The sequence below is a fragment of the Zootoca vivipara genome, chromosome 17 (assembly GCF_963506605.1).
Source record: "Zootoca vivipara chromosome 17, rZooViv1.1, whole genome shotgun sequence".
Classification (NCBI taxonomy): domain Eukaryota; kingdom Metazoa; phylum Chordata; class Lepidosauria; order Squamata; family Lacertidae; genus Zootoca; species Zootoca vivipara.
In genome coordinates this window covers 19,002,213-19,026,664 of record NC_083292.1, presented here as the reverse complement: position 1 = coordinate 19,026,664, position 24,452 = coordinate 19,002,213, and the positions used below count along the sequence as shown (strand labels likewise).

Below are 24,452 nucleotides of genomic sequence, written 5' to 3'. Positions count from 1 at the left end.
TAAAAATATGATTTACTGTATATTCTGCGTATAAGACTACTTTTTAACCCAGGAAAATCTTCTCAAAAGTCGGGGGTCGTCTTATATGCTGGGTCGTATTTCTTATACGGCGAGTATATCCCAAACTCTATATTTTAACTGGAAAAGTTGGGGGTCGTCTTATATGCCCAGTCGTCTTATACACCGGAATATACGGTATTACTAAATGCAAGCCTTGGATTCTCATTGTACTGAGATTTGCAGATATCTTGTCCTCCAAGTTTCTTGTCTTTGGTTCTGTTTAGACTTGGTATATCTTCTTTCTATTTAATTAGCAATCTTCTTCTAAAAGGTTTGTGTACATTTGTCAAGTTCTTAAATAAACAAATTGTAAGAGAAATACAATGTATGGTCGAGCATTCACTTTCAGTGCCACAAATTTCATTGTTTCGACTTCAGAGTCCTTGATTCACAGAATTGGAAAGGGCCAAGGACACAACCACCCAGCCGCAAACAGTATATTGAAAGCAGCCACATGGCAGAAAAGTGCTGGCAAAACAAACACTCCCAGGTAACTAAATCAAGCCAGCCAAGGTAAAGGTTCAGAGAAAGGTAATCCTCCCATCTCCTACAACAGGCATCCCCAAACTGTGGCCCTCCAGATGTTTTGGCCTACAACTCCCATGATCCCTAGCTAACAGGACAAGTGGCTGGGGAAGATGGGAATTGTAGTCCAAAACATCTGGAGGGCCGAAGTTTGGGGATGCCTGTCCTACAAGAACCTCTATCCAATCTTTACCACGTGGAAAAGAACCAACCTCCCTTCACATATGTAACCAGCTAGGCCTTTAGAGGGAGCAAAACACATCTCAAATTTCTTCTGAATAAAGAGATGACAACTATATTTACTTCATTTATCATCATTGGTTTAGGAGTGTATAAAATTATGTGCAACACAGAGAAAGTGGGTTAGAGGAGAGTTCTCTCTCTTGTAAAAGGTAAAGGTAAAGGACCCCTGGACAGTTAAGTCCAGTCAAAGGCGACTATGGGGTTTCAGCGCTCATCTCGCTTTCAGGCAAAGGGAGCTGGCATTTGTTCACAGACAGCTTTCCAGGTCATGCGGCCAGCATGACTAAACTGCTTCTGGTGCAACTGGACACCGTGATGGAAACCAGAGCGCACGGAAATGCTGTTCACCTTCCCGCCGCAGCGGTACCTATTTATCTACTTGCACTGGTGTGCTTCGAACTGCTAGGTTGGCAGGAGCTGGGACAGAGCAACGGGAGCTCATCCCGTCACAGGGATTTGAACCACCGACCTTCTATTGGCAAGCCCAAGAGGCTCAGTGGTTTAGACCACAGTGCCACCTGCATCTCTCTTGTGACACTAGAAGTCATGGGCATCCAATGAAGCTTAATTTTGAAAGATTTGGGACAGATAAAGACAGCCCTTCTTCACGCAGCACACAGGGAAACGGTGGAACTCCCTCCCCTAGGAAGCAGTGCTGACCATCCACTTGAATGGCTTCAAAAGAGGACGGGACAAATTCATGGAGGAGGAGGCTACCAATGGCTACTAGCCACAAGGGCTACACTTTGCCTCCATGGAAGGAGAAATGCCTCTGAATCCCAGTTGCTGGAAACCATAGGGTGGGGGAGCACCCATGTGCTCAGATCCTGCTTACGGGTTTCACAAAGACATCTGGTCAGCCACCATGAGAACAGGATGCTGGATTAGATGGGCCACTGGCCTGATTCAGCAGGTCTTCTGATGCTCTTACATTGTCATCATCCTGTGCCCAGCTGTGGCTGACCGTGGTATCTCTAGAATTACTCCATTTGCAATGAAAAGGATTTAGAAAAGATACCGGAGCATTTTACAAGACACCTTCCAAGAGATGCGCATCCGAAGCAACAGATAAATAATGGGGCATGCCAAGTCCCCAGTAAGGGTATCCCACATCAGCAGCAGGAGCTAGGTCAGCAGCCACAGAAGAAAACCCGTAATATTTCAGAGACACTTTGAGCTAAGGAAGGAGAGGGGGGGGTTGAAAAATCAGGAGAGCTCCTCTCATTTCCCTCCTCAACAAACAGATGTCAAAAACAAAACAAAACCCACAACCCCTTAAAGAGCCACTTAACTATGCTGCAAGCAGACGCCGTTTTAAAAAAAGCTATTTTTATTTACTTATGCTGCACGACAACTTGATAACGACTTTTTAATTAAAAGCTATTTCTGTGCAACCTCCAAGGAGACAGCAGACATACAGCTACAGAAGTGCACTTGACTGGCCCTCTCGGTCGGAGCAGAAGCGAGGCGCAGAAAGACAGATTAAGGGCAGGACAGCAGAGGGCCAGATCCTGATAGCAGCAGCGTGGAAAGGGAGGTCATACTAAGGAAAGTGTCCAGGAGGAGAGAAGAGAGCTATTTTTAACCTTGGGTATTTATCCAACATCACAACTTAAACGGGCAACATGAGAGCCTTGCCAGATCGCCAGCTGTGTTTCCAATGATGATTGAACTGGGTTAAAACATCCTGACAGCTTGAGACTCTTCAATAAACAAACAGACGGGATTTGTTGGTATCTATAGCCTACTTATTCTTTTTTTAATTCAGCGGGAAGAAATTTATTGTGACTGTAAAAGAGGGGGAAGTCTAATCCCTGGACCAGAAACTGGGGTCTGTTTAACCAATAATTACCTTTCTCTCTCTTTTTTCTTAAGGCTAGTTTTTCACCATGAAGGTCCACAATGTGGCTTACAATAGACAGAAAGTGAACACTTAAAACAGATATGGGTTTTAAAAGCAGTTAACCTCAAATTAAGGCCGCCCAACAAAAAGAAAATCCAGAAATCAAAGCGACACAAACCCCCGCAAAAGGTTGGTAAATCAGATTACTAAAGATTTCAATGGTGCTTCACTGTTAAGATCTTTCACGGGAGTGAAAGGAGAGGCTGTTATAGGAAAAAAAGCATTGGTGGACTCAAGTATAGATTACTGCAATGTGCTCGACCTGGGGCTGCCCTTGGGACTGAACCACAGAGCAGCTAGACTCCTCCTCCCATTTTTAAACATTGTTATTATTGTTATTGTTGTTATTATTGTTATTTTAAAGCATTGCCGTCTCTTCACCCAAGGTCCCAGGGCGGGTTACAAAAATTAAAAATACGAAACAGTTTAAAACAAGTGACAGAGTGAACCCTAAAAATATACATCTCAGATGTCAAAGGTCAGGATAAAAAGTTTCCTCTTCAGTCTTTGCAGTTAACTCTATCATGAAGCTACTGGCAACCAATGCAGCTGTTTCAAAACAGGGGGTATGTGAAATATAAATGGAACTCTACTACTGTCAAGTGACCCTTCAAAGTTTGCCCTGAACAGAGTGAAGCCCTCCTACCCCTTAAAAAAAAGAAGACTATGCATTGGAAGCAGATTGTAAGCCCGGCACACACACACACACACACACACACACACACACACACACACACACACACACACACACACCTGCCCCCCTCCCATTTTGCAAACATACGCACACAAACACACTACCCAGTTGCAGCTGGAGGCACCATCATTGCCGACACAGGTCTAAAATGAGATATGCTCCTACATTCACTTGTACAACTGAGGATTCTCAACTTCATGTCAACCTCCGTGTGGGGCTGCCCTTGTTAAATTCTGGGAAACTTCCATGCGTTGCCAGCCATGATGCAGCCAGAATGCTGATGGGAGCCTGGGTGATCAGATTTTATCTACCTGTCCTACGTGATTTGCGTGAGCTGCCAACTAGTTTCAAGGCTCAATCCAAGGTGCTCTTCTCCACCTTTAAAGCCACAAATGGCTTGAGATCTTTTCCCACATGCTCTGAGCATCATTCGGGACCCTGCTCCAAATACCTCACAGCCTCGGGAGGCAAGGGTGATTTTCTTTGACACCAATCCTAGGGAACACCTTGCTGAGAAAAAGGACCTCGCGGGTCAAATCAGGACATCTGCTGGGCCCACAAGCCAGAGGGGTTACCTACTGCATGTTCTCCCCAAGCATATATCCCTTAGTGGCACCAGTTTTATTATGAAGACGGTCTGTCTGTGTCACAGCAGACTTATAGAATTGAAGAGTTGGAAGGGACTGAGAGCATCATTTAGTCTGTGGGACGGGGGTTATTGGTTTGTTCTGTTTTTGTTTTTATTATGTACTTTGTGGTCTTATTCCATATTTTAATGATGCAAACCGCCCTGAGATCTTCCGACGAAGGGCGGTATAGAAATTTAATAAATAATAATAATAATAACCCTCTGCAATGCAGGAATCACAGTTAAGGAATCACTTATGCTCTCCCTGCCCCCCCCCCCAAATCCTTCAATCATTGTTGAACAGACAATACAGAAGTAGCGGGCGTGGGTGGCGCAGTGGTCTAAACCACTGAGCCTCTTGGGCTTGCCAATCAGAAGGTCGACAGTTCGAATCCCTGCAACGGGGTGAGCTCCCGTTGCTGTCTCAGCTCCTGCCAACCTAGCAGTTCAAAAGCATGCCAGTGCAACTAGATAAACAGATACCGCTGCAACGGGAAGGTAAAAATGATCACTGTGAACTTTTGGGGCTTACACTGGAAAGGCCTTTTGCAATTCCTCATTTAGTCAGCTCGCTCTCTCCCGCTCCTAAACACAGAACACTCTCAAGGCACATTGAGACTGTTGCTATTGTGCAGGTAGGATTTAATCCCCTACCAGCCAATTCAGGTTGGGCAAATTCAAGTGGATTTCTGGAGCTTTTGCGCAATTAGCCTGCTTCCCCAGAAGAACGGAATCCTGTGCAAGAAGAAAAGTCACAACCAGAAATGCACTTTGAAGTCAGTGCACTTATTTGACACGTTGTCACCTCCCTGCAAACAACACTCAGCAAACAAGGTACCAGGAAGCGAATAAACTCGCTCTTACATAAACACACCCTTTTAGTCCTCTTCCAGGCTGATTTCAATGGCAGTCGCTTGAAACCTGGAAACCACGCGAAGACAAATGCCTTTGGTTAACTGCTGTGCTAAATCATCCATAGGAACATAGGAAGCTCCCTTATACTGAGTCAGGCCTTTGGGTCCACCTAGTGCAGTGTTCTCTACAAAAATTTGACAGTGGCTCTGCAGGGCTTCAGGCAGAAGACAGGTAACTCTACCTGGAGTCTCCAGGGACCTTCTGCATGCTAAGCAGGTGCTCTACCCCTGAGCTACAGCCCTTCTCCAAAGTGTCCCAGAACCACAGGGAATGTGTAGGTTAGGAACACAGGATGCTGGTTGGTTGGTTGGTTGGTTGGGTTTTTTTAAGTGACAGAAAAAAGAAAGAAAAATGAGGGGGGGAACTAAGATGTATATAAGAAAGAATTCTCTCTCTCTCTCTTTCTCTCTCTCTCTCTCTCTCACACACACACACACACACACAAACACAAATGCAAAATAAGACACTCTTGCCTTTACCAAAGGTGTCATGGGTTTTGAAACAAAATAAAACAATTCCTTCCAGCAGCACCTTAAAGACCAACTAAGTTTTTATCTTGGTGTGAGCTTAAAGTCGCTCGAACTCAGGACGAAAGGGAGAAACGCGCTAAGAGGAAGGCACGCTTGGCAAACCCTCACCATGATCAACTCCCATCTGGAAACCTATGTCCCCACTGTGGAAGGACAGGTGGATCCAGAATTGGCCTCCAAAGTCACTTACGGACTCACTTTTAAAACCATGTTTATGGAAGACAATCTTACTCGGCTATGAGTGATCGCCAAAGAAGAAGAAGAAGAGATACTCCTATACATTCTTATATAAACTGATATAGTGTTATTATCCTAATACTTATACAAATGTTAATAGCCTACTACATTCTGTATAAACTAATTCCAAATGTTATGATTATCATGCTTATCCAAATGATGTTTGTGCCTGTAAGCAGTCCGTTCATAAGTTGCGAGAGATGTCATATTGCCAATCCATTGATTAAAGGGTACCGTATCTTTATTCTTCCAGTTCATCAAATAACAATCTCAGGATGCTGAGGAACGCAGGATGGTGCCATATTGTGAGTCAAGCCATTGGTCCATCTAGCTCAATATTGTCGACCCTGACTGGCAGTGACTATGCAGAATTTCAGGCACGGAGTCTTTCCCAGCCCCACCTGGGGTTGAACCTGGGACCTTCTACATGCAAGGCAGATGCTCTACCACTGAGCTACAAGCCTTCCTCGTAGAACGAGTATACAGTAAATACATTTCTGACGAACAGTTATCTATCGATTGTTAAGAAAGCTAACCAATTTCAAACCTAAACGCTGGAATTAGGTAGCTAAAAAAAGCTCACCAATTTCTGCATTTCAGCCTCCGAAGTAGTAATAAACTGTAAGATAATCTCTGGAGTATTTGCCAGCTCAAAACTGTCCCCTATTACGGTTTCTTGTAGAGCTTTCCAGCTCGCTTTTAACTCAAGGCTTGCAAAAGCACTTTCTGTCAAGAGTGTTAAGGTCAGGAAATCAGCTGGGACCAGCGCTGGCACTTCCACACGGTAAGAATTTGGAACAGAAAAATCACAGGAAGAGGAGAAATTCTTCAAAACACCATTACACAAATCCGAACTGAGCACCCTCACCCGCATACAGAACTTGTCACTTCGTGGCAAACATGATACCACTGAGCTGGAAGAAACTTAGAAGGACAGCTAAATGGATGTGGATCTTTGGGGGGGGGGGAAACCTCTGTCCTGGGGAAAGCCTGAAATTATTTGCTTTTAAAAGGCAATAAACAGGAGGCAGAACTCTGACAGCTCAAATGATTGTGTCTTCCAGATTTATTCAGCCTTCTGTTCCTTTACATCAGGGGTGGTTAACCCCTGGGATTATTCCCTTTGGGGCAACCCTTCCAAGGACCACATGTCACTGGTGGGTGGGGCCAGAGGCAAAGTGGGTGGAGCAACAAATGCAAATTCCAGCTTTGTGCAACAGCCGAGTTTCTACACACACCTGCACACTCCTCCATCCAGGCAAACAAGAGGCACAATCGGAGCTCAAGGTCATCCCAGCTAGGGAAAAAAACACTCAAGGAAGCTGTGTAGCAGGGTCCAGGAGGGGTGTAGGCAGAGTTCCCAGGGCCAGAAAGAGAACTGAAGGGCCACATTCCCTGAGATCCCCCATCTCTGCTTTACTTACACTGCTGGAAAATAATGGCATTCTTTTTCATCTTCCCATATAAAATCCATGTGATAGCATAACTGGATATAATTATAACAAATATGTCATTTCCTTGAGTTTTAAGCCTGCTGTTCACCAGGACCGCCACAGAAGGGGTTGAGACGTGATTCCATTTTCAAAGCGAGCTTTTGGTAAGAGTGCTTTGGTTGGGAAAGCACATCCTCTAAACACAGATTTCTTAAAATTGTGGTACAGTATTAGGTGGCGTACTTTACAAGGCTGCTTATATCCTGTCTTGTATTCATCATGTTGTTTTGGGCTCTTGTTTTGGCGAGAAAAGTAGCGTACTTTTTATGTTAGTAAGAAAGTCTAAATTATTCCACGGACAAGGGAAGATACTTCTATGATTCAAGCTGCGTTCCTGGACATATCTGGAAATTCGGTACCGCTAAATTGAAAGGGGGCTGACTTCCAAGTAGGCCTGCGTAAGATTGTACAATTAGGGTCACTGTTGTTTTGACTAAGCAACCTTCAAAAGGACATAAGCAGAGCCTGATGGATCAGGCCAAAAGCCAATCTAGCATCCTCTTCTCTCAGTGGCCAACCCAGGCATCCCCAAACTTCGGCCCTCCAGATGTTTTGGACTACAATTCCCATCTTCCCCGACCACTGGTCCTGTTAGCTAGGGATCATGGGAGTTGTAGGCCAAAACATCTGGAGGGCCGCAGTTTGGGGATGCCTGGGCCAACCATATCCCAATGGGAAGCCTAGTAACACAAGATCCCTCTCCCCTCCAGTTTCCAGCAACTGGTATTCAGAAGCATTACTGCCTCCGACCGCGGAGGCAGAGCATAGTCATCACAGCTAGTAGCCACTGATAGCCTTTTCTTCCAAAAACTAATCCAAGCCTCTTTTAAAGCCATCCAAGTCAGTGGCTGTCACTGCCGCCTGTGGGAGCAAGTTCCATAGTTTCAACTCTGGGCTGTGTGAACAAGTCCTTTCTTTTATCTGAATCTTCCAACATTCAGGTTCATTGGATGTCTGTGGATTATAGTGTTACGTCAGAGGGAGGAACACTGTTCTCTATCCATTCTCTATGTGCCCTGGATCATTTTATGAACTTCTATCATGTCACCTTATTGCTAATGCTCCCCTGCTGGCTGTTCCTTCCCACAAAAGTGGTTAAAGCTGCAACAGCACCTCCAGCAACAGCCTGCCCAAACGGCTCTGACCTTCAATCTTCTGCAGCATTCAAAAAAGCCACCTCAAACTGTACCTACAATGCTCTGGGCCAGCATCAAAAAGAAGAAGCTTGAAGTCTCCCCGGAGCGCTTCTGAAATGAAGAGCTTGGTAACAAACTCCCTCTGCTGGTCTGCAACCTGCAGACAAAAGCTGCTCCGGTAGGAAGCTGCTGGAGTGGAATTCAGAAGCAAGATCTTGACACTGGTGTTTGGCCTCCCAAGACCCTACAAATCTCCAGCATGCAGCAGAAAGCAGTTCGGGAAGAGCACCTGCCTTGCATGCAGAAGGCCCCGGGTTCAATGCCCAGCATCTCCATTTATGGCTGAGGGAGACTCTGAGGAGCTGCTGCCAGTCAGTGCAGACAGCACAGAGCTAGATGGAACAATAGTCTGTCTTGGTATATGACAACTTCCAATGACAGGAGAAGCAGGGGTAGAGCATCTGCTTTGCCTGCAGAAGGTCCCTGATTCAATCCCTGGCAGAGGTGGGAGAGATCCCTGGCTGAAACCCTGGAGAGCCACTGCCAGTCAGCGCAGATAAAACCGCATCAGATGGATCGATGGTCTGACTCTGAATAAAGCAGCTTTCTATGTTCGCTTTACAGCTTCAGTTACACTGCTGATCTTTTTATTCCTATTCCTCACCAACAGATGCAAGGCAGGAATGGTTCACGCCCACACAGATTGGACCTTGTACTCCTTTGATTAGATTTCGTATTCATTTGTGTGCTACACAGTGCAGAAATGTGTCTGGCATCTTCATTATTCAGTTTTTGGTGAATGCTGAAGACGCGTTGCTTCACCTTGGCTTTTGGCAGTTGGGGTGTACATTTTTAAGACCCTGTTAGTTCTATTTTAATCACCTTCCTTCTGGCAACTGTAAGTTGTTCTAAGCCATTTCTAACATGGGCTTTTATGCTGTTGTCACCCACCCTAGGACCTTAGGGAGAAGGGTGGGTGATAAATTATAACAACCACAATAATTGACACACCTGTAGTTATCTCTCACTAGCACCATCAACCCCATGATCAAGATCAATCCTGCAAAGAGGAAGAAAGAAGGATGGAGAAAGCGCTTGGCCCTTGAATGTCCATAAATCAAAACCCACCAGAAAAAAAACAAGAATCTAAAAAGTCATCTAGTCTGCTGGCTGCTCAGCCTCTGGTTAAACACATCAAATGAAGGGGAAGCCACTACCTTTTAAAGCTGTCTCTTCCATTGTCAAACAGCTCATACCATCAGGAAAATTGTGCATAAATATACTTGGGAGCACTCTTTATTCTCCTAATTATTCCAGGGAGAAATGTTCCAGTTCTAAATGAGCCATTAACCTTCTGGTTTTCTGCTGAAAATCATTAATGTCCAATTTGCAGGCCTTCGTTCTTATACCCTGAACCATCTTTAACCGATTTCACTTCTTCCAAGTACTGTACTGTACTGTGCTTGAAGCCTAAGAAAGAAGCAGGATCAGGAGCAGGGAAGGTGCAGGTAGAGAACAAGTAACCAACACTGCTAGCTCTCTCACCTGAAAAATCACCCTTTCCAGAATAGCTTTTCCTTTTTTAAAAAAATGAGAGGGTCATCAGGGTTCCGTTATGCACATTTTCATCAGTGCAGTGCAAGGGATTGGGGCAACTCCCATACAAGAACGGTTGGCAGAGTTTGGCACTTTTCAGTTTACAGAAAAGGTGAGTTAAAGGGGAGGGAAATAAGGTAGAGGTATATAAAACTATGCATGAAGAAAGTGGCTAGAGCAGTGGTGGCGAACCTATGACACGCGTGTCAGGCGTGACACGCAGAGCCCTCGCTGCTGGCACGCGCCCCATCGGGCAATTCGTGCTGTTGTTGTCCCCCCCCCCCATTTGTTCTCCTGCTCCTCCTACAGCTTGTCTCCGCTACAGCTTGTCTCCGCTACAGCTTGTCTCTGCTGTTAAAACCCGGATCCTTTTTGTTGTTGTTGTTGTTGCTGGTAGCCAGAGATTGGTTTTTTAAAACTTCCTGTGCTGTTTTTTTTTCTGGCGCTTTGGCAGACTATGATTGGGTGTAACAGCATTCATTTTTTAACCCGTTCTGTGCTGGGGTTTTTTGGCACTTTGGCAGACTATGTCGGTGCTGTGTGTTAGTTCCAGCAAAGGTGTTATTCGTCATTTATTTCTGTTCTCTTTCACCCCCCAAAAAAAAGCGCAGCGCTTTCGGGCATCCCCCCCAAAAAAGCTAAGCAACTTTTGCACACACACACACACCCCAAAAAAACCTTCAAAACTTTGGTCAGCAGCTCCCCCCAAAAAGCTCACTTTGTGATAAATAAGGGGTTTTTGGTTTGGTTTGGTTAAATAATTCGTTTTTGGTTTATTAAATACAGTTATATATTACAATTATACATTTTTGTTATTTAAACTATAAATATCACGAAATTATGGGTTTTTTCTCGAAGTGACACACCACCTGAGTTATGCTCGGTTTTTTGGCGAATTTTGACACACCAAGCTCAAAAGGTTGCCCATCACTGGGCTAGAGGAAAGTTTTTTCTCCCTGTCTCCAGCACTAGCACTCGGGGATATCTAGGGAAGCTGAATGTTGGAAGATTCAGGACAGACAAAAGAAATTATTCTTCACACAGCACATAAACTATTGCATTCTCTTCTACAGGAGATGGATGTTACCACCAGCTTGGATTGCTTTAGCAGAGGATGAGACAGGGCAGATGCAAGCCCCATGCTAAATCTCAGCTGCTGCTGGGAATCACCAGTGGGGTTAGTTGCTGTTTTACTTGGCTCCTGTTTGCAAGTGGTGGTTGGCCACTGCGAGAAGAGGATGCCACACTAGATGGCCCTTTGCCCTGATCACAGAACAGCAGAGTCAGAAGGGACCCCAAGTGTAATCTAGTCCAACCCCCAGAAACACAGGAATCACAGTGAAAGAATCCTTGGCAGACTCTTTTAGACAGATTCCAATGGCAGAGAGTTGACCACCTCCCATGGGAGTCTTTTCCACTGTCAAACAGCTCTCACCGTCAGGAAGTTCTTACTAATGTTCAGCCAGAATCTCCTTTCTTGTGATATGAATCCATTGGTTCGGTTCCTACCCTCTGGAGCAGAACTCCATCTTCAGATATTTGAAGAGGAGATTCTTGAGAGTCCCATGGACTGCAAGAAGATCAAACCTATCCATTCTGAAGGAAATCAGCCCTGAGTGCTCACTGGAAGGACAGATCGTGAAGCTGAGGCTCCAATACTTTGGCCACCTCATGAGAAGAGAAGACTCCCTGGAAAAGACCCTGATGTTGGGAAAGATGGAGGGCACAAGGAGAAGCGGACGACAGAGGATAGTGTTCTCGAAGCTACCAACATGAGTCTGACCAAACTGCGGAAGACAGTAGAAGACAGGAGTGCCTGGCGTGCTCTGGTCCTTGGGGTCACGAAGAGTCAGGCACAACTAAACAACTAATCAACAATCATATCATCTCTCAGTCTTCTGTTCTCCAGGCTAAACAGACCCAGCTCCCTCAACCATTCCTCATAAACCTTGTTTTCCGGGCCCTTGATTGTCTTGGTTCCCCCCCCCCCCTCCTCTGCACGCGTTCCGACTTTTCAACTTCCTTCTTAAACCTACGGTCCAAGATAAAATTAATAAAGCATTTCGGGAGGTGCACAAGGCACCACAGATGCAGAACACCCCTCTAAGCAACATTCTGACCACAAGTACCCCGAACTTCAACAACACACAGAACAACAAAAACACACAGCCACCTCCGTTACCTCACAGTTGAACTCCATCTCAGCATCCATGGTGATAATCCGCACCGTGAAGGTCTTGGGCTGCTTTCTCTTCAGTGAGCTGAAACTCATGCGCGATGCAATGGCACCAGCCATGACGAAAGCCCTGGGGAGCCACCCCAGCTCCCAAAGGGTGCAATCGTTTCCTCCTAACTTCAGGGAAATGTTCCCAACAATGGGAGGACTGCTTGAGGGGGAGACAGACCCCTCTACTCACCGTGCAGATGCAAACACTGAGGGGTCAAATGAGAGAAATCTCAGAGAACTACTTCCCCTTCCTGGCTTTTCTGGGGTGTTGTGGGGTGGGAGGGGAAAGCTAATGGGTCAGCAGGACATCTAACAGGTCTCTAGGACTTGTCTATGCCCCTCAGTGCTTATCTCCTCTGTCAAAGGAAAGTGTATAGGGTGTTAAAGGATAATGGAAATAAGGACACCTCTCCTTTCAAAGGGGCAGGGGAAGAGGAAATGTAAAGAAATGTTTGGGGGGAGAAACCACCCACGCACCTGCCGGGCCACTCTGGCTATGAACCAACAACTGTGTTTAGCCTTCAGAAATGGGGAGATGTCCCCAGCGACCAGAAGAGATTTGGGGATAGTGGGTGGGCAAGAGCTGGTCAACAGGGCCTCGGTTGTGCTTAGGTTAAGAGCTGAGCAAGTAAGGTTTTGCAGCGTTGCACAAAAGGTGGCAGGTAAGGTTTTGCAATGTTATTTTGAGAGGGTCTGTAAAGACAAGTTTCCAGGGGTGGGATGGGAGGACGGAGTTATCCGTCTCAAGGCATCCTTATTAAGAAGAGATAATGTGGGTGGGTTTTTTTGGGGGGAAAGGGGTCCCAATTCCACAAAGCAGATGTTGCTGCGTGCAATTTGGCGGGAGCGCAGAGGGCTCTTTGGGGGAAACCCTGCCAGAAAGTCAAGAAGAAAGATAATGGCAATAATGACAATGATAATACACAACCCCAGAAACTCAGTATAAAGGGGAGGGGTAGAATTTTGGGGCATAAAGGGGGTGAAGTGAAATTGGGGGGGGCTTCTGAGTGAGAAATGGTGGAGGCTTGTGGGGGGGGCGTATTGATATACTTATGGGGAGGGCGGAAGAGTTGCAAAGGGAAGGAGGAGTTTGATCAGGGTCAGGACCCAAGTATTCAATATGGGAACGGGGACTTAGAATTCCTACTGTGAAACGGAGGTGATATTTGGGGGGGCTACATGGGGGCAGGGGGTGCAAAGGGGTGGGGGAGGGTCTCACGCCCAGGAATGAGGAGGGGAAGGGGGACCCTGCCCCACAAGTGGGGAAGGGGGGAAGATGCTCCTACGAGGGCAGTTTTGGCGCGGGGACGGGGGTCTTCTTTCGGACCCACCAAAGTGGCGGGGGGGGTGTAGGGGAGGGAAATCTCCCTGGGACGTTTCTCTTACTCCCCACCCCCCTCCCTGACTGGGAAACTGCCCCTCACCTCAGCCATCACAGCCTAACCTGCCACTCCTCGCCACTCTCTTCCCATTGGCTGAGAGGTCCTCCCCGGAGGCGGGACGTCAGGCCTCTCCCACTCCCCCACCCACCCCTGACGCATAGGGATCTGTGAAGGGATGCGAGAGTCATGCATTCCGGTTTCAATGCGAACGGCAGCCATTTGCAGGGGGCGCAAACGACGAGCGGGGATAAGGCGGCAGGAACCGCTTTGTATCCCCCGTCACCCCGAATTTCTGTAGCTCTTTCATAGGTGACCATGTACTGCGGTTCCCCACGTAATGATTTCTTAGCATGTTTGCCGCTTTCCTCCTCACCTCAGCACTTTCGATAGGGGACCGGAAGTGTCTGTATAGTTTTGTTAGGCTTGTGGTCACCTTTAAGCACCTATGTTAGGAAGTGGGTGGGGACTCGACGTCTTCCGCTCTCATGGATTGGTCGAGCGGCGCTGCCGTTCAGCCCGACATACCCCCCTCTTCCCCTCCCACCCGCTCCCCGCTTTAGACCATAGAAGCTCGGGAGAGAGAGTGACCGACTCCCGCCTCGGCTTTGTGCTTGGAAAGGCGGACAGGCAGGAAAAGAGGCGGGGCCGGGAATGGGGTGGCCTCGGGCGCCCCCCAGCGAAAAACAGAAAGAAATGGAGAAAGTAGATTTCTGAGCAGAAAAGTTTTTATCCTCTCAAAACATCTAGAACTCGTGGATATCTAAACAAAATATTTAAAAAATCCTTTCAGTAGCACCAGAGACTATGGTCTCTAAGGTGCTTCTGGAAGGATTTTTAAAATTTTGTTTTGACTACGTCAGACCAACACGGCTACCTACCTGTAACTAGTATCGTGGATATCTGTTGAAGCTGAATGTCAGGAAGCTGAAGGGTCAGGACAGATAAAAGAAAGGACTTTTCTTTAACTATGGAACTCCCTCCCACAAGGAGACAGTGATGGCCACAAACCTAGATGGCTTTAAAAGAGAAATAGACCAATCAATGTAAAGTTATAGCTCTATTCTTACAGATGAGTGTCTAATGTATCGCGTACGGTACTATTCTTTATACTGTATTTTGTTGTAAGCCACCCAGAGTGGCTGGGGCAACCCAGTCAGATGGGGTGGGGGGGTATGTGTCAGAGGTTATTGTGGCTACTCTTGAGTAACGGCACTCCACACCTGTTTGTCTTTAAGGTGTTTTTATTGTGCATTATATTTACAGTGCAAAGAGTCTGGAAAACATGTCTGCTTAGTATGAGTCAGAACCTCGCAATGGCTTCTTTCTGTTTCGCTCCCAACATAACAGCTTGGGAACCCCAAAGCGCCTCCCTTTCGTCCTACGGGGTGCCGTGTGCCTCAATTCAGGCGTGGGGGGGGAGGGCCGTCCTTCTGACTGCTCTCCCGTCATTTCCTCCCCAGCTGCTTCCTTTTCTACTCGGTGTTGAGGCTCTTCCCTCCCTCTCTGCTTCCTGACTCCTGTAATCTGATCTGCTACTGGACTTACTGCTCTGAGAGGAACTCGACCTGATGAGGGGGGGGGCTGTTCCCTATAAGCCCCCCCTTACAGTAAGTAATGAATTATTATTATTATTAGGTTGAACTTCACCAAGAAGTGAAAAGTGGTCAGCTCCTCTTTTGAGACATCTTGGTCCAGGATTTCCAGAATTAGATCTCTTCAAGAGGAGCCTGCCGGATCAGGCCAATGGCCCCTCCAAGGCCAGCATCCTGTTCTCACAGTGGCTGGCCAGATACCCCTATGGGAAACCTGCAAGCAGGACATGAGCACAAGAGCAGCACTCTCTCAACCTCTTCCCAGCAAATGGTGTTCAGAAGTACAATGCCTCCAGCAGTGGAGGAGGAACATAGCCTTTTGTGACTATACTGCACCCCATAAATGCGCCCAGTCACCTTTTAAAGCAATCCAGGTTGATAGCCATCACTTCATCTCAAGCAGTCCTGAGTTCCATAGTTTTAACTACACGGTGTGTGAAGAATTACTTTCTTTTGCCTATCCCAAATCTGAATGTCGCCAGAAGCGATTCACACTGCAATAGTCTTTATATTCAGGGAGCGCCAAAACAATGATTTGTGATGTACAAACAGAGCCTTTGTCAGTATCATCACACCTGGAGGGTGTGATCGGGCTCCCTTGTCTGAGCTGTCACAAATCGGTCCTATGATACCTGGACTGGGGAAATGTTTACACCTGTGGCACATTGTTAGGGAATTTTATAGGGGGGGCACCCAAACGAGGCTTCATTTGGGAATCAAGATTGGCACTAATGCCCTCAAGGGGACCCCATTTGATCCTACAACACCACTCTAGTATCGCACCAACACGAACCCCCTCAAGATCAAGCCCTGAGTAATAAAGGCTCCCTTTCCTACCCTTTCTCTGTTGCCTGAGACTCTATGTAACCATATTTCTTTATGAATGAATACAGTGTATCTTTATTTCTAAATGAAACCCCCTTTTTCTACTCTGGCCAAGGGCTCTCAGGGATGCAGGGAACAGCCATAATCCCTTAAGCAAGAGGTCAGGTAGCCAGGGTGGTGCTCCTCTGCATATCCATAATCCATTCAGGTACCATCTCCTGCCATTCCCAACCCTCCGAAGCCAGAGGCAATACTCACACCTGGAACCATTGTTTTTTCCCACCAGGTACTCAAGGATCCCCTCCCAGATACTTACTGGTACTTGCTTAACAATGTCCTGGGACATCGTGCATTGTTACCTTATGCTAATCCTGCTTACCTCCTGTTTACCTGTATGCTAATGCCCCTTGCACCTTCCCCTTTTCTGACGTTTTACCCTGTCACAAGTGATGTATGTATGATGCTTTCAATGTGCATTATGGGATGGTGGTGGGAAGTTTTAAAAGTTCTTGCAGCCCTGTTCACGGTGTTCAGTCTGGCGTTGAACCTGCTGCGCAGTAATAAACCTTGCTGTTTGCTCCAGATCGTGGCTGGACTCCTTCCTTTTATACTCCGCAACGACCACAGGCCCTTGCCTGATGAGCTGGGTGGCTGAGCATTCTCGCACCCAGAATTTTGCCCTAACACACATCCTTTGTGGCATCAATGTGGTGGCCTTTACTCTAGGTTGCTTGAACTTGAAAGCACCTCTGAGCATGTACAGAGGGCCATATGTTATTCAGCAAACCAAGCCACCAGTGCTTCAGGAGTTTCAAGGATTCCAGCTAAAGGCACCTGGTTTTCAATAACCTGCTAACACCTCTCTTTTTTTTGACAATTTAAGCAAGTGGGCGCAGTATGGCTGAAACACCTTTGCAGGACTAATTACGATAGTATCATGGGCCAGAGGTTCCTCCCTCTTGACTTAACCATTTATTATCTCCAAGCTTATTAACTTCAGGCGCAAACACATGGGGAATTTTGCATGAGTGTCAGAGGGTTCTTTTCGGGCGATTAGCAATCAGTTCTCCGCGGCTGGTGCAAGGCGATTGATCCAATTATTTCAGTGACTTGCCTATAGCTCCTCCATCGATCACCTGCAATGGGAATGCTTTATTGAAACCCAGCCAGTGTGCTGTTCCAAAGAGATCTGTTTCCCTCAAAGCACATGCTAAGCCTCCCAAGTGGATGCTGTATCTTCCCGATTGTCACTATGGGTCATTTACAGAGTCAAAGGTATTAAAGGCTTTCATAATTCACTTCCCCAAGCTGGCCAGCACAGCGTTGAAGGTGCAGACCGAAGCCTTGTCTGCAAGCCATTTGTAACACCCTAATCAGTGATCAACTTCCCAGCAGAGAGATGCCGTCATGGGCCATATATGCCGTAAGCCCGGCCCTTAAATTATACGCAGTGATGTTGCCCCAGGTTAAACCTGGGAGCCAGTGTGGTGTAGCGCTTAGAGTGTCGGACTAAGACCTGAGAGACCAGGGTTCGAATCCCCTCTTGGCCATGAAGCTCACTGGAGGAACCTGGGGACATTCGCTGCCTCTCTCAGCCCAACCTACCTTGCATGGTTGTTGTAGGGATTAAACGAGGAGGGGGATGACCATGGACGTCACCCTGAGCTCCGTGGAGAAAGAGGTAAAATACGAATCAAATGCAATGAAATCAATCAGTTCTCAGCATCTCCAAGTAGGGCTGGGAATACCCCTGCCTGTAACCCTGGAGAGCTGCTGCCAATCTGAGCTAGATGGACCAATAGGTCTGACTCAGCGGAAAGCTGCTCCCTGTGTTTTTAATGTAGTTAAACATTTGCTGCTCAATTACTTAGAGGCACCTTTTAAAATCAATTCATCTTATCCATTAAGTGTTGTAGCCCTGCTATGATACCCTATACCAAAGAATGCTGAGGGCTTAAAAAAAAATAAAGAAAATTGTTCCTTTTTATTTATTCACTTGCTTATGTTTCCAGACTTCGTCTTCTCCGCCGGATCACAAGTCTCTGTGCCTGGCTCTCATCCAAATATAATATATTAAGCATTATTACTGAGCAAGCTCTGTCTGGACCGAAACAATTCAATTTTTTCAGAGAAAAAAATGATTTTGTACTTTGTACATGTTATAAGAATTTTGAGGTCACACATATATAATAAATGTTCATAAATGTACCAAGCAAACAGTACAGGAAGACAGGCCTGGAAACCATTTTGACTCTCCCAAACTGACCAGAATTAAAAGTGATATCCATCTTGTTGTAGGAATTTCCCCCACCCCACTGAATCACACACACACATTTCCACATGACTAGCAACTTGGGAGCCATAATCCTGTAAGCCAGAGGCTCTGCCAAGTGGACATTTCCCCATCAATGGTGCCAGACTGCTAGCCATCTCATTCACAATGGAAGACTCCTCCGAACAAAAGACAGTGATCAACTCTTACGAAAATGTTAATTTCTCTTTGTGTTTAGGAATTCACACCTGGGAGGGGTGAGAGGAAGACTAGGAGAGGTGTCAAAAGTGCTCAGATTTCTACCTTTTTTTGTGAGGTATTGATCACATAGCTGTGAGGTAGGAATGATGTATTGGGGGTGTTTCTTGGTGATGGGAAAACTGATAAAAGTGGAGGTTCTCTTTTGTTCTGGGTTCCTTCCTTGTTCTCCTGCGTGAGGGGAAGGACCCTGTTGCAACAGCAAAAATAAAGGCTTTGCTTCTCAAACTTCTCTGGTTGGCCTCTGTTATATTCTCTGACCAATGGAGAACCCAATAAGGGCTCTTGTGTACCCCATAGGGCAGCGTTTCTCAACCGGTGTTCCGCGGCACACTACTGTGCCGCGAGACGCTGGCTGGTGTGCCGCGACAAGAAGGGCGATTTGCATTGTCACGTCGCTGACCCGCCAGAAAGGAAGCCGGCCGGGTCACGACGCGAGGCGAGCACCCGCGTCGTGACCCGGCCGGCTTCCTTTCCGGCGGGTCAGTGTGGGTATTGGCAGCCGCCAGGCACGTGACAATGCAAATCGCCCTTCTCGTCGCCGCACGTCGCGGCAAAATTTAGAGTCGGCATCCAGCCGGAGGCCAGAGAGGGCGCCGCCGCCGCCTGGGGAGGAGGAGGCAGGCGGGGAAGGCTGTGCAGGGCTTCCCTTCGCCGGGCCAGAGCGGCGGCGGCTGCCTGGGGCGGCTGGGAGGGAGGCGGCGGCCGCTCGCTCCGCAGGCTCTGCGCCTGGTGGGTCCACCTGGCTACCGCGCAGCAGTTCTTCAGTGGCATGCTTTACATCTCCCCTCCAAACTAAACTAAAGGGCGGCACAGAGTTGGTGTGCCGCGGGATTTTTTTTCATAGAACAAGTGTGCCGTGGCCCAAAAAAGGTTGAGAAACACTGCCATAGGGAATAAGGGCAGATTTTTGCTTATTACATCCATGAGAGCCAGAAGCACTTATGGGTCTCAGGACATCAACATTTGATTGTTAGCCAAGTGGAAAGCTTTAATATGGGGGTGCAGAGCCTTTTTTCAATAGGGGGGCCGCATTCCATTCTGGGCAACCTTCAGGGGGCAGGGCACATGCCAGTGGTAGGCGGGGCCAGGAGCAACAGCGGGTGGAGCAATCAATGTTGACTTTGCCTTTGCACAGTGGGCTACCGTAGTTTCTACACACACAAACATGTAGGCACACACAACACACTCTATCCTTCAAGCAAGAGGCACAATCAGAGTTCAAGGACACCGTCCAATGAAGCAGAAACACCCAAGCAAGGTGCAGGAGGGGATGTGGCCTGGGGAGAGTCCCAGGGCCAGACAGAGAGGCTTGGCGGGGGTCATGTTGTGCCCCTGGCTCTGATGGTCCCCACCTCTGGTTTTTGGTACAAAGCAGGATCAGTGAGGGGTGGGGCCTGAGGGGCATTCAAAGGGCCAAATAAAGAGGGCTAGAGGGCCACATTTGGTCCTTGCACCTTAGGTCCAGATCCTCAAAGTGTCCGTATTTTCCAGGGACAGTCCCAGATTTACAAAATCTGTCCCAGTTTCTGATTTGATCCCGGAATGACCCTCTTTTCCTTAGGACATCCCTATTTTCATTGGAGAAAAGTTGGAGGGTATGGAGTTATGGAACTCCTGAGTCAAGGAGATAAGTAACCAAAGGTAGCCCTGTACGTATAGGGAAGGTTTAAAAATTTTTAAATTTTAAATGTTAAATTTTTTAAATGTTTTTTAATGTACTGTATGTTGAAAGCTACCTAGAGTGGCTGGGGCAACCCGGAATGAACCAGGCTCTGTGAAGGGGCCCTGATCTCTTCAGAATCAGGCTCTTCCCTGAGACGCCCATTGTGTTTCTTTGGCCAATCTCTCAATGTGGGTCACCTTCCTTAAGAATAGAGATAATTCACTTTCTTCAGGAGCTTTGCCAAGAGCAATTGAAATTCTCCTTTCCCTGAGAATAGAAAAAGAATTAAGCCCAAGAGTGGATTTGTCAATGTCAGACTTTATTTTCTGCACCCAGACATCCTTTCGCTCCCGTTTAAATTGAAATGCAATTGCTGGACCCGACTCCTTTTTCTGCTTTCGTTCTCCTGTCTCCAGCTCAATGACTGCGTGTCCTGATTTTCGTGTTTTGTCTCGAACATTTCAATCCGCAGGAAGCCAGAAAATGTGTTTATTGGTGGCTCTTTAATAAATACATATTTAAGTTGCTAGACATTTTTAAAGGATTCAGATGAGACGATTTACAAATATGTATACAGTATAAAGCTTGGGAAATGTGTACACGAATCGTGGGATAAGCCTTGATTAAAAATTCATTTCCAGAGGATTACTGGAATCAGGTTGTTTATTTGGGATTGCTATATTATGTTTTGAATTAGATTACCAGTAAGCTGCACTCGGGGGCCTTTGCTATGTATTTCTGTTATAATTATTGAATTGCCATCTTTGCTTGCCTCTTGATTTTGCTGGAGGTATTCAGTCTCACACTGGACCTTTAGGTTTGCAAAAGTAAGGTGGATCAAAAGGCTCTGTCACCCTCGAGCAGCAAATCCTCTTCTTTTCAGTTAAATTTATTGATTTTAATGAGGCAGACAAAAAGAAAAATGATTACACTGGCAACAGCCTTCCACAAGCTGCTCACAAAGAAGAAAACAGTGGCAAGTTTTAAAAACCTCCTAAAGACCTATATTTAAGCAGGCATTGTTGGGCTATTAAGATTAATCACACTATTTTGTTTTGTTATTTATTGATATTTAACTCAATGTTAACTCAGGTGGCGCTGTGGGTAAACCACAGAGCCTAGGGCTTGCTGATCAGAAGGTCGGCGGTTCAAATCCCTGTGATGGGGTGAGCTCCCGTTGCTTGGTCCCAGCTCCTGCCAACCTAGCAGTTCGAAAGCACCTCAAAATGCAAGTAGATAAATAGGAACCTCTACAGCGGGAAGGTAAACGACATTTCCATGTGCTGCTCTGGTTTGCCAGAAGCGGCTTTGTCATGCTGGCCACATGACCTGGAAGCTGTACGCCGGCTCCCTCGGCCAATAATGCGAGATGAGCGCGCAACCCCAGAGTCGGTCACGACTGGACCTAATGGTCAGGGGTCCCTTTACCTTTTAACTCAATGTTAACTCAAAATTAAAAGACGCCTGCTTCTTGGGAGAAAAGCAATGACAAACCTAGACAGCATCTTAAAAAGCAGAGACATCACCTTGCCGACAAAGGTCCATATAGTTAAAGCTATGGTTTTTCCCAGTAGTGATGTATGGAAGTAAGAGCTGGACCACAAAGAAGGCTGGTGGCCGAAAAATTGATGCTTTTGAATTCTGGTGCTGGAGGATACTCTTAAGAGTCCCATAGACTGCAAGAAGATGAAACCTATCCATTCTTTTTTTTATTTATTGAAAAGAAACCTATCCATTTTGCAGGAAATCAGCCCCGAGTGCTCATTGGAAGGACAGATCATGAAGCTGAGGCTCCAATACTTTGGACACCTCATGAGAAGAGAAGACTCCCTGTAAAAGACCCTGATGTTGGGAAAGATGGAGGGCACAAGGAGAAGGGGACAGCAGAGGACGAGATGGTTGGACAGTGTTCTCGAAGCTACCAACATGAGTCTGAACAAACTGCGGGAGGCAGTGGAAGACAGGAGTGCCTGGCGTGCTCTGGTCCATGGGGGTCACGAAGAGTCGGACACGACTAAACGACTAAACAACAACTCAATGTTTCATCAATGGCTTCTCTGTTTTTACCAATGTATTCCTTTGTATTTTTGGTTTTGATTGCATTTTTCATTCTCTTTTAAAAAATACCTTTTTGTGTTTTATGTAAACTGCTTACGGGTGTTATAGAAATTCTAAGGTCTCAAATATAGAAAAAATGTTGATAATTGCACATACATAAGTATATAAGCCACCTGTCTAAAATAGTACAGGAGAGCAATCCAAAAGCCATCTTGGCTCTGCTAAAGACTCTCAATATTTCCTCTGCCTCCTTAGTCCTCCTTGTGTGAGAACAGGGGACATTTGTGAATGGATTTCTTTCCTATGTCATTGTTTGCTCAGATGCTCTGCATTGAGGGATGCCTGCTGGCATCCTAATTGTCTTATCAGATGCTAATGTTTTGTGTAAACTGTGTCTGGAACAATGTCAAACTTGCTAAATATTCAAGAATAACGCACCTTGGCCTGCCTGAGCCACAGCAACTCCACCTTTATAGAAATGTAAAATGTCCGTGTTTGTGTATGATGACTTTTCTCAGAAACCGCTTGACCGATTGCGTTGAAATTTTGACACAACGTTCCATTCCAATATGCGAGTGTTTGCATAAGCTTAAATTATATAGGTGCCATACCTGTCACAGGTAAAAACATGATTTTGTGTACACAAATACCGCCCTCCAGTGGTCGTCAAAGGAACAGATGCCGTATCTGTTTGTGTAGCAATAGCGCCATCTGTTGGACGTCATAGACTCTTCGGGGAACCAGAGGGGGTGGTGGAACGTTTCCACGTTCCCGCCCCCTCCTCCTCCTCCTACCTCACCAGATCCATAGTCGCAGGATGGAGAGGGAGGGCAGCAGGTAGCAGGGCCGCCTCTAGGTAGAGTCCCGGTGGCGCGGTGCGCTAGGGTGCCGGGCCGGTAGGCGGGGCGCTGCGCGGCAAAGCCGCGTGGAAGCCATGCTGCACCCTGCGAGGGCGGGGGCGCCGGAGCGATCTCTGCCCCTCAGCGCCAGGGCGCCCGACCTGCTCGAGACTGCCCTGGCAGGTAGCCTGGGGAAGCAGGCTGGGCCTCGCCGCTCCTCACCTCACACCACCCACAGCCACTGACACCGCCAACGCCACAAGAGGCAGTCTGGGCCCCGCAATCGCCACCACCACCGCCGCTGGGAGAGGCAGGCCGGGCCCCGCAACTCCCATGCTGACGCCCCAAGAGCCAGGCCAGGCCGGGCCTCGCCTATCTTCACCGGGCAGAAAGGGAGGCCGACAGCCAGCCCAGGAGACAGGCCGGACCTCGCCACTACTTACTTCCCACACCAACGCCACGAGAGGCCCCGCCACCACCACCACCACCGCCACCATGAGAGGCAGGCCGCAAACACTGACGACGCCGACACCACAAGATGCAGGCTGGGACCCACAACCGCCTTCGCAGCAAGAGGCAGGCCGGGCCCCGCAACCGCCGACGCCAGCCACAGCAACGCGTGGCCGGGTACAGCTAGTGTGAGATGTCATTTCTAACTGTAGAGAGGATGTCCTTCTTCTCCACGCCAAAATGCAAACCCTTAAAAGAGATGTTTCTTCTGGGCTCTGGGTCTCTCTTGCCTCCTTACTAGGAGGGCAGGGAACTCAGTTGCAACAGGAAAATAAAGATCTGCCTTGCTTTCACTGCCAACCTGGTTCCATCCATTCATCTCTGACCATAGCTGCCAAGTTTTCCCTTTTCTCGCGAGGAAGCCTATTCAGCATAAGGGAAAATCCCTTTAAAAAAGGGATAACTTGGCAGCTATGTCTCTGACGGATTATGGATTTAGGCCCAATCCCTTGGGGGAGTTGGGCAGCAAAAGCCAACCACCCCTGTTTTTCTTTATCAGGGGTTTTGGGTATTAAGCAATATTGATGGTGAGGAGTGCTAGTGTTATGAGAACAGCATTCCCAAGCAAGCAAACCGTCCCTCAAACTAGCTGGAATTTTGTTTGTTGGCGGGCGAGGATCATCAGTTATGTAAAGCAGCGACAAAACACGAGAAAGTTAAGAAGTCCTTGGGACAAAGTTTAAAATCCATGAAGCTAAGGCACCAAGAATGCTGTTGAACTCACAGGAGAACAGCTTTCCCCCAGCTCCATGCATACTTTTGCAAACTTCCGTCGTGTTGCCTCTTAATCGCCTTTTCTCTAAACTTAAAAAAGCCCCAAACGCTGCAACCTTCGAAGCATTTTTTTCCCCGCCCAAAGAATT

General features: G+C 47.1%; 1 protein-coding gene across 6 annotated transcripts in view; it reads right to left on the bottom strand.

The window, feature by feature from the left end:
- The window catches only part of NF2 (NF2, moesin-ezrin-radixin like (MERLIN) tumor suppressor), a 105,399-nt gene extending 91,710 nt beyond the window's left edge, over nt 1-13,689 (bottom strand). For 2 of the 6 annotated variants that reach the window (XM_035097615.2, XM_060269677.1), the window contains exon 1: nt 12,143-13,167. In XM_035097615.2, the coding sequence (XP_034953506.2) occupies nt 12,143-12,256 (114 nt within the window). In that variant the 5' untranslated portion in view covers nt 12,257-13,167. Of the gene's footprint in view, nt 1-12,142; nt 13,168-13,611 lie in introns of those variants that run through there. The other 4 variants (XM_060269678.1, XM_060269674.1, XM_060269675.1 and 1 more) reach the window with 3 other exon arrangements.
- Nucleotides 13,690-24,452: the final 10,763 nt, after the last annotated feature.